The sequence below is a fragment of the Babylonia areolata genome, chromosome 11, assembly GCF_041734735.1.
Source record: "Babylonia areolata isolate BAREFJ2019XMU chromosome 11, ASM4173473v1, whole genome shotgun sequence".
Classification (NCBI taxonomy): domain Eukaryota; kingdom Metazoa; phylum Mollusca; class Gastropoda; order Neogastropoda; family Buccinidae; genus Babylonia; species Babylonia areolata.
The window spans coordinates 11,060,757-11,073,775 of NC_134886.1; the positions used below are offsets into that span (position 1 = coordinate 11,060,757).

The 13,019-nt window shown below is 41.8% G+C and overlaps 1 protein-coding gene across 3 annotated transcripts in view; it reads left to right on the plus strand.

Moving 5' to 3' along the window:
- Nucleotides 1–6,784: 6,784 nt before the first annotated feature.
- LOC143287517 (dynamin-like GTPase OPA1, mitochondrial) overlaps nucleotides 6,785–13,019 on the plus strand; it is a 54,681-nt gene continuing 48,446 nt past the window's right edge. For all 3 annotated transcript variants that reach the window (XM_076595559.1, XM_076595560.1, XM_076595561.1), the window contains exons 1-2: nucleotides 6,785–6,923; nucleotides 11,800–12,184. In XM_076595559.1, the coding sequence (XP_076451674.1) occupies nucleotides 6,892–6,923; nucleotides 11,800–12,184 (417 nt within the window). In that variant the 5' untranslated portion in view covers nucleotides 6,785–6,891. The remainder of the gene's footprint in view (nucleotides 6,924–11,799; nucleotides 12,185–13,019) is intronic.

The following is a 13,019-nucleotide window of genomic DNA, read 5'->3' on the forward strand; positions in this document are numbered from 1 at the left end:
ATCCACCTTCACTATGGAAAAGATGGCTACAGTTTTTGTGGGCTTTCATGTCCTGCTCTAATGGAGACCTCAGTTTCGAATCCACCACCCCTACCCACATCCCACTCCATGCATAAGTTAAATTCCTGCCTTGGTCTTCAGTATTGGTAGATTCGTGGAGGACTGTCGCAGGAAGGGCGTGGTGTCGGTCTCCACACTGGAGGGGACGTTCAGTCAGTCTGGCTCCGCAACTAGGGAATTATTGTTGTCAGGAAGGGGCACCAGTAGATGTCCTGTGTATGTTTAATCAGAACAATCACCACTGAACACCCAAACGACACAGCCGCAGTGCAGGTTCACTTCCGGTGTGTGATAATGTCAGAACGGTAGATCTCTGTGGAGTGCTGGTGCTGAGACTGCGGTAGACGATTTAGGTGTGGCAGCCATGTTTTTTCTGTTCTGGAGTCAAACCTGGCGCTTCGGGCCGGGTTTACACTGGGGTCTTCCCATATTTGTCTGGATTGACTCTCCAGGTGTAAACTTGACCTACTCTGAACTGACCCTCCCCAAGTTGGATTTTACTTCCCCACATCCCCCGTGTTTATTATGGGTGAGCTAAAAAATCACCCCCACATGGTCCAGTTGGAAGTGACACCTCTCCCCAACTTAGCTGACACTCACTTCCGTAAAAGTGAGAAGTGGGTATTACAGGCGAGCCTCGAATGACCCTGGGATAATAATCCAGATCGACGCCGCCCTTTACGTAGTAGTAGATGTATAACATCTTCTGGTGGGGAGGTGTGTGTGTGATGCTGAGCTAGCTAGCATCGGCCCTCTCATCACATTTGCCTTCCCCTCTGAAATACATGTTTCATATCTTTGGTTTTTGCTTTATGGAGGCATTTTCTTTCCCTATCCCGTTTTTCGCTCAGGTGCGTCTAGATTAATCTCGGGATGGTATGAAGGGGTGAAAGTGGCAGTGAGAATCCAGGCAGCTATACCCCTAGCGGCGAAGGTCTGTAGCCCCCTAGAAACACCTCACCACCATGTAGTCTGAAGGGAGGTCAATAATTACAAGTTAGCCCAGAAGGTCAACCTCCTCTTTTTTCCACACAGTAGCTGGAGGAGGAGGGGTCAGTAGCTGCCCCTCCGTTTACTTCCACCACGTTGTGATGTGGAGGGAAGGGGACAGTACAAGACAGCCCAGACCTGCTGTCTTCTCTCACGTGCAGTTGTAGGGGGGATATTCAACACAGACAACACAGTAAGACTCCCCCATATCTGCTTCTATTAATTTCTAATGGACACGGGTCGGAGGAGTGGGGTGCGGGGGACAGTGAAGGCTGGGCCAGAACGATTCCCTTCCGTTTGTAACAGCTTGATTGAACCTGTAGACAGGGGGCAGTTTCCATCTAAGGGCGGGTAAGTGGAGGTGTCCATGTGGACAAGCCACTAATAACTCCGGGTATCAGTTAAGGCTAGCCAAGAATGACACCGAGGGGAATAGGCGGGTGTTATTTTGAGGCTTTCACACCAGGACTGGCTGTGTATGGAGGACCGGAGAAGAGCGGTGCGGCAGAAATGTTACTAATATATTGGAGGTGATGGCGTAGCAATATAAAAAAAAAAAAGGGGGGGGGAGCTTCGGAAAATCATAAAATAAACCTGAAAGAAAGAAAACAACCGTAAAACAAGCACACTGACAAACAGGAAAAGTATCCAAATACCTGGGTAACAAACGGAAATCCCAGCACAAATCCCACAATGCACACAGAAGTGACCCAGCGCTTCTTGTGACCAAGACGACGAGGCCAGGCGTCCACGATAGCGCTACTGAGCGTCTGTACATGGACAAACTGGGAACAAACAAAACCATTACCAGTCACACTCACCTCTCTCTCTCTCTCTCTCTCTCTCTCTCTGAAAAAGCCCACACATTCCCTCTGAAAAAAATATTAAACGTTGCACCTAGAACGCCAAATGACATGGTTTGTGGTGAAACTGGAAGAGTACCATGTACCACTAAATATAGACGCAAAAACAAATGCCATCTGACACTGGCTGCGCCTTTCAAGAATGACAGCTGAAAAGTTGCCTAAGAAAGCCTAACTTATGCTTGTAAATCAAGACAGTAACCATAACAAATGCTGGGCATCAGATCTTCGCAACTTACTTGCCATGTATGGATTTGGTTATGTATGGCTAAACGAAGGTGTACAAAATGTAACCTGGTTTTTACGTGCCTTCAAAGAGCGATTAATTGACTGTTGGAAACAAGCATGGTGTAGTAGGATCCAGAAACACGAGCGATATTCTATATATAGAACATTTTAATTTTAATTTTCATTGGAACCGTATTTCGAGTGCATTAAGAATAGGGCATTAAGGGACATCTACATCAGATTCAGATTAGGCATTACTAATATAAGAATTCATAAATTTCGCTTTTCTACAAACCTTCCTGTGGATTTACGTTGCCCTTTATGTAAACGACATATTGATGAGAATTTCACTTTCTGTTTAGCTGTCATTCAAATGAAGCAATAAGATCAAAATACCTTCCTCTGAAATTTGCGCAAGATCCAAATAAACAACAGCTGACGATTCTTAACGACCATACATATATAACACATATTGCTCGATACATTTATCACAGTTTGAAATTTCGATCGACCAGTAAGTGATTTAGCGTTTATTATCTGTTTATTTCCGTATCTCCTGGGCTGATGGCCACATGTTCCAAGATGTGTAAACAGAAAACCAGTTTGTCCATGTCCACATCCATTTTGTGAACGTCTCAGTGTGTGCGCGTATGTGTGTATCGGAGAGTGAGGAATAACATTTTACATATGTTTTGGTGCTTTTAATTTCCCCTTTCCCCTGATATGAGCAAGGCTTAAGTCAATAAACTATTTGCCTTGTCTTGTCCTCTCTCTCTCTCTCTCTCCCTCTCTCTTTCTCTCTGTTCGTATGATTGGGTGCTTGCTTCCCTGCCTGTTTGCTTCTCTCTCATTTTTCTTACTTTTTTCCTTTCTTTCTTTGTTTCTCTGATTCTTTCTTTTCTCTTTTTTTTTCTTTTCTGGATTCATCAGTTTGTCTATCTGCATACTACCCAGTCCATTTTTGTGCCTAATATATTCATTCACACACACACATACACACCAAGCTGTCACCACGTTTACTCTTTGCAGATGGCCTATTTCCAAAGACTGGTGTCTATTGTAATTTCCTGACCTCACTCACGTGACTATCCAGACCCACAGTGACCTTACTCACGTGAGTGTCCAACGTCACAGTGACCTCACTCACGTGACTGTCCAGCCCCACAGTGACCTTACATGAGTGTCCAGCCCCACAGTGACCTTACATGAGTGTCCAGCCCCACAGTGACTTCACTGACGTGAGTGTCCAGCCCCACAGTGACCTCACTGACGTGACTGTCCAGCGCCACAGTGACCTCACTCACATGAGTGTCCAGCCCCACAGTGACCTCACTGACGTGAGTGTCCAACCTCACAGTGACCTCACTCACGTGAGTGTCCAGCCCCACAGTGACCTCACTCACGTGAGTGTCCAGCCCCACAGTGACCTCACTGACGTGACTGTCCAGCCCCACAGTGACCTCACTCACATGTGTCCAGCCCCACAGTGACCTCACTGACGTGAGTGTCCAGCCCCACAGTGACCTCACTCACATGAGTGTCCAGCCCCACAGTGACCTCACTCACATGAGTGTCCAGCCCCACAGTGACCTCACTCACATGAGTGTCCAGCCCCACAGTGAAGAGAACGAGGAAGAACAGCACGGCCCAAAACTGTGGAAGAGGCATCGTGGCCAGGGCTTCAGGGTAAGCAATGAAGGCCAGACCCGTTCCTGGAAAAAGGCAAAGAAACAATAAATTCTACAAATAGATATCTAAGATCTAAGTATTTTAGTGAATACCTTCTGTGTTGCACACAAAACGTTGATGAATTAACTGTAATCAATCAATCAACCATTGAATAAATCATCACTAAATTGTAATAAACAAATACTGTTTTTGTTTGTTTGGGGTTTTTTTATCTCTTAAAAAAAATTTCCAGTTGGTGTTATCGTTTGTTTGTTTGTTGTTTTTTTTCCTATTTTTCTAGTGGAGAAGGGTGAGTGGTGGTGGTTGTCACTTGAAATTAAATTTTCGAGTTCGTTTGCTTTACAAAAATCAGACGAGATGCTAGGGAAATATCTCTCGTTCATTTCCTGTGGCATTTTGTGAGATTTGTATACACGTCATAATGCTTTCACCTGCCTTTTCTTATCAACTGAAAAATATGTGATAAAAGAAACAGAACGGTCAGCAAAAAATACAACATGACAATACAATATATGCCTCTGTCTTCGTCTGTCTCTGTCTTTCTCAGTACAACACAACACAACACTCTACACTACACTACGCTACACTACACTACCTTGAGTCACCACCTCGTCCACCGTTGAGTTCTGCACGTGAGCCATGTAGCCCAGAGAGATAAAGATGACGAAATCAGCGAACACTGACGTCATAGCATCATGCACTGGCAGTATGAGGGCATTTCTGGGGCGAAAAGCCATTGTATTGAACCAAATACCTAATGCCAGTGTTCATTTACACCTGGTTCTTTCCTAAACCTAGACTTAAACCCAGACCTAGTACTTTCCAGACCCTCGGTTCGAAACCTGACTTTCCATAACATAACCAGGTAACATAATGGAAGGAGTTGATATTCTTCTCTTGTCTGTCCACGCCTCACTGCCATACAGGAGTGTTGTGAGTGTCACACTAAACCACTCTACACATCAGACAGGCTGGTTATTCCAAATGTAAAAAAAAAATGTAACAAACTTATACAAAGTGTTTTGTAATTATAATTCACACAACTTTAAAGCGATAAACAGTTTATCATAATTGTCTGCAGTGTTTCTGGAATTCCATTGTTCTGCTGTTTCCGATGAACACGTATTGGCTCCCCAAATTCAGCGCATCACAGCCGACAACTGACGCGGTGAAACAAGAAATAGAAACTGATGTCGCAGGACCCCACAGCCAGTGAAAGGGAACAGACAGCTTTGAAGCAGAAAGGGAAGAAAGATGTTCTCTAAAAAAAACGAACTTCTCCAGTCCGGCTACGTACCTGGCTATCCGCAGGATGTCCAGACGGAGAGTTCAAAAACAGAGGACATGAAGAATTAGATATATTTGATAGCAAAAGTGTTCCAACCAAAATAAATCACCAGAGTCTAGATACAAGACACAGAAGACTCTGATCATGTTCCAACAGGCAGTATGTACTACCTTCCATGGGTCCTGTATATTAGGTGGACACTATTGATAGTTACACACTCCTGTAAATTAAATCTTTCTGTCCTCTGCAGAACAAAATCTACTTATGAAACTGACAGCAATGTCACAGTCCCTCTTATCACTGCTAAGAATTGATTTAATATCGCGGCAATGAGTACCTGCCAGTTTTGCCATACATTATAGTGTTTGATGAATGTAATGGGACACCAAGAAAGCGCTTCAGTGCAAAAGTATGTACTTTTTCCATTTGATTATTTGTCATGAGTCCCCATACTTCCGCTCCATAGTTCAAGACTGGTTCAATTTGTGTGTCGAAAAGTTTCCAGAAAAGCTGTCAGTGCATCACTGCAGTCGACCGTATTCTCCTGAGTGATTTTATAATTTGGATTACACTTTTTTTCCCCTTTTCTATTTGCTTCATCCCACGCAGACGTCAAACTCAATTTAGTTGTGAATAACATTCCTAAATATTCACATGAATTGGTTACTTTTATTTCTCGATCACCATAGCACCATTTTTCATGCCCATGAGTCGAAAGATGACCTCCTTTGCGGAAGACTATGATATTGGTCTTATCGAGATCTACTGTTAATTATAGTCTGCCTGTTTCTCAAGTTGCTTAAGAGCATTTAATTGATTTTGTAACCCGATGGGTGTGTCAGACAAGAGAACAACATCGTCAGCAAATAGCATTAGGAACAATTCTGTTGCGCCAGGTCGGTATCACCGTGGGCTGATTTGTATTCCACTGCCACTGATGTCTACCCTTCTTTGCCGGACGGATAACTTTACTGCCAATTCATTGATGAAAAAGGAAAACATATGTGGGCTTAGCATACAGCCATGTTTAACCCCTCCTTGACATTGAAAAAAGTCGGAAAAAATACCTTTGTCGCGAACACACACAACTGAGTACAGAATCCGGTAGATGCTTTTTGGCCATGTACCCCGCTTTTTCTTAGTGTACTCCACAGAATGTTTCTGTTCACAGGATCAAATGCTTTTTTTTATGTCAACGAATGCTGCGTATAGTTTAGTCTTGCGTAAAAGATGAGTTTAGACTAGAGCGTATAAAGTGAATATATTGTCAACAGTGCTATCTGTTCTAAAGCCCGCCTGTTCCTCTATTTTTTCTTCTGTTTCTGCCAATTTTCTTAATCTGCGATTTAAAATGTGTGTATATACTTTACTAATTGCACTCATCAAGGCTACTCCCCTGTAATTGTGCGGGTTGTTTGTGTCTCCCTTTTATGTTTTGGCACAATGAAGGATTTTGCCCAGTCCGACGGAAATGTCCTCTTTCAAACAATTTGTTGCATACGCAGTAAAGAGACAGTGACAGCGATTGAGCTATGCATTTGTTTTTGTAGCTAAATCGCTTAGAATGTTAGATGTGTGAGTTAGTTTTGGAATGATTGTAGAGAAAATTATTTGTGTCTATGGAACGTGATAGTTGATATCATTTGAACGATACTTTTATACTTCATGGTTAGTATACGGAACTGACGCAACCTAACTGGCCATGTTTCGTCAGATCCGAAGAAGACGATGAATGTCAAATTCAATCGCTGACCTGTTGCAGACTGTGTTAAAATGCTTCGAAATCTAATGAATGGACATTTCGGGTATGTATCGGATGCGTGTTGGAAGGTGATTTACGTATAAGAATGACTGTTTTCATAGGGATGAACGCAGAAATCGTACACAGCAGAGCTGTCATGTGCGATGTCTGAATGTCCCTGTCTGGATTAGTAATGAATTGAAAGTACAATTTTGCTTTTGCCGAGAATCTGTAAAACCAGTCTCTGAAAATATAACATTGTAGTACTGTGTTTGCCACTATGTCACTATGTATTGCGGGTGTGTGGTGAGGCGTGGGTTTAAATCTATTTAATGATTGAATGAAGGAATGAATCCAGTGATCCTAAATAAAAAATAAAAATAAATGCAATTGGTATGATCACTATGCATTAAAAGAAAGTGTGTACGCAAATTTTAAAACAAAAGTGTGTTAAACCTCTCTCTCTCTCTCTCTCTCTCTCTCTCTCTCTCTCTCACTTTGTACTTTGTTGTCCTGTGTTAAGTGATCTCAGAAATCAGCTGATACCTTCAAAATTTCATAGGCAACCCTCCTTGTTCAGACTGTATTTGCTTATGTCAGCCACTAAGGAACACGTTAATAAACAGCTAGCAATTTACTTATATAAAGCCTCAAAGATTAGAAATACAATATGCAGTTGAGTGTGTGCTAGTTTTCAGCTTTTTTGTTATTATGTGTGAATAAGACTAAATGCAGATAATGACTGTTTTTCTCATTTTCAGGTTACAACTGTGTTATGTTACATATCTGAATATATTACCTCTGTAATGTTTGTTTACATCACCCCTTCATGAGGGGCCATGGCCTATACTGAATAAAACATCCTTATCCGTATCTCTCTCTCTCTCTCTCTCTCTCCCTCTCTCTGCAAATGCACATGGTGAAATTCGAAGTGCAGGGGCATTACCAGTACCAGCAGTAGTGTTGTATCACACACGATCAGTGCAAACTATAGTGATATATGATTAATTTACTGTGTCTTGAACTGGAACTGGAATCAAGACGTTAGAGGCCTGTAAAGGCCTGTTCGTTGTTCATTTAGATACAGTATACCAGCATGCATGGCCTAATGATAGCATACTGGATCATAAATACTTGGAGAGTTGGCCTAATGAGTGTCTAACCTAGTCTTGAAAGATTACATGGTTGGGGCTGTCACAACACTGTCTGGCAAACCGTTCCATTTATTAACGACTCGCTCAGTAAAGAAGGAACTGCGCACTTTCAGTCTACAGTGTGATTTGTTTAGCATTAAACTATTACCTCATCTGTCCCTACTTTCACTTTCACTGCATTGACGGCCACAATCATCATTTTGATTTTTACGCCGTTTTTGTTGGGTTGCGATGAAAGAAAAACAAACTACAGAAAGCGACAGACCTATTAGTGAGGATGAAAACCCAGTCTTACTCTAAGTGGGTTCTCCGGCAGGCTACTATCACTTCACTTTTTGCCCTTCCGAGCTAGCCAGTCCCTTGCTGATCTAAGACAGCAGGGCCCCAAAAATAAATTTTAAAAAACCAAAAGTATTGGGGTAAGAGAGGGGGTGGGGAGGAGGAGGGGGGCGGGGGGTAATTAACTACTGACTGGGGGGCACCCTAGACTCAAAGGTGTCCAAGGTGTCTGCTGCTATAGCTGTTTCAGGCAGGTTGTTCCAGTCATGTATCGTTCTGGGGGAGAAGGAATATTGCCTGTATTGGGTTTTACACCGGATCTGGTTGAGCTGGCGAGAATGTTTCCTTCTTTGTCTGAGTGGGGCTGGCACGATGCAGCTTTTTTCGACGATCACCTCTCCGTCCATTATTTTTCGTAGCATGGCAAGCCTAGCTACCTTCCATCTGTGCTGCAGAGTCGGCCATTGCAGTCTGTCGATCATCGCGGTGACACTAGATGTGTTGTGGTACCAGTTGACCACAAACCGTGCTGCTCGTCTCTGGACAGCTTTGATCTTGCTGATGTTGTCTTGGGTATGCGGGTCCCATACGGTGCACGTGTACTCCAAGATTGGTCTGACGAAAGTCTTATATGCTGTTTCTTTGAGGCACACTGCTGGGATCTTCAGGTTTCTTCTGAAGAAGCCGAGGGTCTTATTGGCTTTTGCACAAATGGTGTTGATGCGCAGGTCCCAGCTGAGATCACTTGTGATGGTAACGCCTAGGTATTTTGAGGTAGAGACAGTTTCTAGGATATGGTTGTGGAGGGTATAGTCGGATTTTGCAGGACAGGATGATTTTGTAACTGGGAGTACATTTTCCAGGATGGAAAGCCATGTCCCATCTGTGCTCCCATGCTTCTAGCTTCTTGAGGTCTTCCTGAAGTAAATTTTGGTCAGTTTTGGAGGCCTTTAAACGGTAGACAGCTGTGTCATCAGCAAACATACGTGTCAGTGAGGAGAGTTCTTCTGGCAAGTCATTGATGTACGCCAAAAGTAGCGCCAGCCCTAAAACAGAGTCTTGTGGGACCCCAAACTTCACGCTGACCCAGCTGGAAGCTGCGCCCTCCACTACCACCGATTGCTGCCGGTCTTTCAAGAAAGCTCCTATCCATTTGTTGATCTTTCCTTGGACGCTATAATGTTTCAGTTTGTGGAGGAGGCTGTGGTTTACTTTATCGAAGGCCTTCGCAAAGTCCATAATGATGACGTCCGCCTGATTTCCTTTCTCTGCAGTACCAAACAGTTCTTCTGTAAAATTGAGTAGTTGTGTCTCACAGGACCGAAGCTTGCGAAAGCTGTGTTGTTCTTGACATAAGATTTCGTTGGATTCTAGGTGAGACATGAGAGCACTGACGGTGACATGTTCCAGAATTTTGCAGGGGATAGAGGTCAGAGAGACCTCACTGCAAGTGAGAGACCTCACTGCAGGTGATTGTTTGGGATTTGTGGTCTTGTAGATTCCATGTAATTTATGTATTTTTTATAGCAGTCAATCATATCTCCCCGCTGCCTCCTGTGTTCTAGACTGGGTAGCTTTAACAAGTTTAAGGAAAGTGAGTCTTACATGGTAAGGCTTGTTCTTCAAATGACCAATCAGTTTCGTTGCCCATCGCTGGATGTCTTCCACCTCTCTGCACAATGTTTTTGACTGTGTCTTCCAGACCAAATGTCCTTATTCCAAAATGGGTCTGACCAGGGATTTGAACAATTGAACAAACAGGTCTTCAGTAGTTGAAAGAACGCCTGATTATACCAAGCATCTTGTTAGCCTTTGCAGCAACTTTTGCCACATGCGTCTTGAAATTCAGCTTGTTGTCAATGTACACTCCTGGGTCTTTCACCACATCACTCTCAGCAAGTGCCAGGTTGTATTCCTCCCCACTGTTAGTTTTCCCTTTCATGTAGTAAATTGCTTCTGATTTGCAGTTTCCTAACTTCATTGCACTGCATTTTTCTGGATGGAAGTGGAGGAACCAATCTCTAGACCACTGCTGTAGGTTGTCCAGGTCATCTTGGAGGACTTTTGAAGCACCTACTTGGTCACTTTGTGTGAACGACTTCTTGTTGTCAGCAAACAATTTCACATTGCTCTTCACTCTACTTGGAAGGTCATCAATGTACAAGAGGAAAAGCAGGGGTCCTAAAACACTGCCTTGTGGGATACCGCTTGTGATGTCTGCATGCTGTGATGTTGTATCAACAACAGTAGTAGTGTTGATGCTGGTTACAGTGATAGATTAGTGCAGATTTCTTCACACACATTCACACACACTTAACCCATTCAGTACCAGGGAATTTTGTTAAGTGCTCTCCCCATGCCATATTATTTTCAGGAATCTGGTGTAATAAAATGTTAAAATGCTAGGACAAAAAGTGTATGAGGTACAGAAACAAAATAAATGTTTTTATGATGGAAAATGAATATGGATTCTGAATCTGAGCTTCCCCCCCCCCCCCATTATTTTGATTGTAGATAACTAGTCAGGTATTTCAAAGTGATGGTGATAATTTTGGTGCATCGAAAATGTCTGTTTCCACCTCCATAGAATAACATCCAAATAAAAAAACAACAACAAAATACAACTTGAAATAGCATGCTTGTTTTCAGAGTATACCTGTAGAACTAGAAGAAAATAAAACAGGTTATAATTATGTTTATTACAACAGTCACAATGCTTGTGTTGTAGACATGTAAATGACTTAGCAAGTGACTACCCAATAATGACAAGGGTTTTATCAAAATTTAAAAAAAAAAATTTTAAAAATCAACAATGTTCGCAGAAACTGAACAGTCAAGCTTTTTTTTTTTTAATACCAAAGAGGTTCTCCCTAAGTCCCTTTAGAGGAAGAAACTCTATGATTCTTACATCCACATATAAAATATTTTGAATGTGAGGATTTAAAATTTTGCAGAAAAGTCATTGAAGATTTCTTGTTACTGTTAAAACAAAATCTGACAGTATGCTTTACGGTCTTGAATAAATTCTCTTTCAAAATCGCACTGTGTGAACAAATGTTGAATCAAAGAACACACATGCACACATATTGACATAGTCAGTCACTCCATCTGTTCATGCAAACTTGTACGAATTGTAAACATAAATCCATGATCTTTTCATAAAGTTATTCAGTTATTGATTATGTTGTTAGCAGGCACATAGTATGATTAATCAATGCACTTGGCTTCTCAATAAAACAAAAAATTGAGAGCAAAAAGTATTTAGGTAATAATCATTTATATGAGATAAATAAACAAAAACATTAAGTGAAAAAGAAAAGGCATAAAGAAGACCTGTGATTATAATTTATATTGGGTGAATAGTTTTTATATATCTGTTGTGACAGTATTGACGATAATGAATGATAATGATGATTGTACTCCACTACTTAATGTCAATACTGATGATTTTTTATGCATTGCCGACATGGAAGATATCAAATAATGACTCATCCAATCTTCCAACAGCTCCTATTGTGTGACCTGTCTGCGCCAATCCAAGCAGGGACACTGGCGACAGCACCAGTCTGACGGAGAGCGCCACTTGTCACTGGTGGCCAGACCAAACAGTCAGCACCACTCCACACTAATCACCAGGCAACATGAACTCACACAGTTACAGCTCAAGCGTCTGCATATTGCAAACATGCAGCAGTCTCGAGCGTACACCATTTTTCGAATTACAAGTCCTAAAACGGCAAGATCACAGTTCCTGAGACATGTTGCCAATTCTGGAGGAAGCTACAGGCAGATGTCTGGCACGGTGCGACTGTTTTCTGGGCTGCGGCGTTTCTTGAAAGTTCGGTACTTGATTCTGACGGGAGCTGTTGGGGGTGGCGTAGCTGCCAACCAGGTAATTTATGTGTGAGTGAATTTATGTGAGTGTGTACCATGTATGTGTGTGGTGTTGTGGTTGTATGGAAATGTTTACAAAATGTGCAAACCAGCTTTTCCACATCTTTTTCATTTTAGATATCTTAAACATGTATTTGGAATGCAGAAACATATGTCTCTAGTAAATATCAAGTGCAGTTGTAAATACTTTTGATTCAGGCTTTACATGTTTGGTATCTACTATCTGTCTATATTTTTTCTATATTTTTTCTTCTGTTCAGTGTTGTTTCACAAACACATTATTGACAATTCTGAACCAAATTATAAGGTCCTAGGTGAAAATTTCAAGAGATAAATATGTTCCATGAGATTGATAGCTTCATGTGGACTTCCAGTTCACATTATTGACAATTCTGAACCAAATTATAAGGTCCTAGGTGAAAATTTCAAGAGATAAATATGTTCCATGAGATTGATAGCTTCCTGTGGACTTCCAGCAGTGGGACTGCCAAAAATCAAGCCTAGTTAAGGTTGTGCATCACAGAGGTTAAGAATGAGCAAAATGTATGGCACAAATGCCATTGGAACAGTGCTAAAGAGGGGGCAACAAAAGCAACCATTAAAAACTTTTTTTTAAGAATTGATTTTCATGTTCAGTGACAATGCAGAACAGGTTGGGGTTTTTTGTTGTTGTTTTTTCCCCAGTTATACGAGCGTTGATACAGACATTATAACTAATTTCCACTTTCAGTTTTACAGGTTGATAAAAACTTGCACCTTTCCTCCCATTGATTGAGGCTACCTCATGACAGAAAATATCATTGTGGAATAGACTTACTTGTAAATCTACTAAA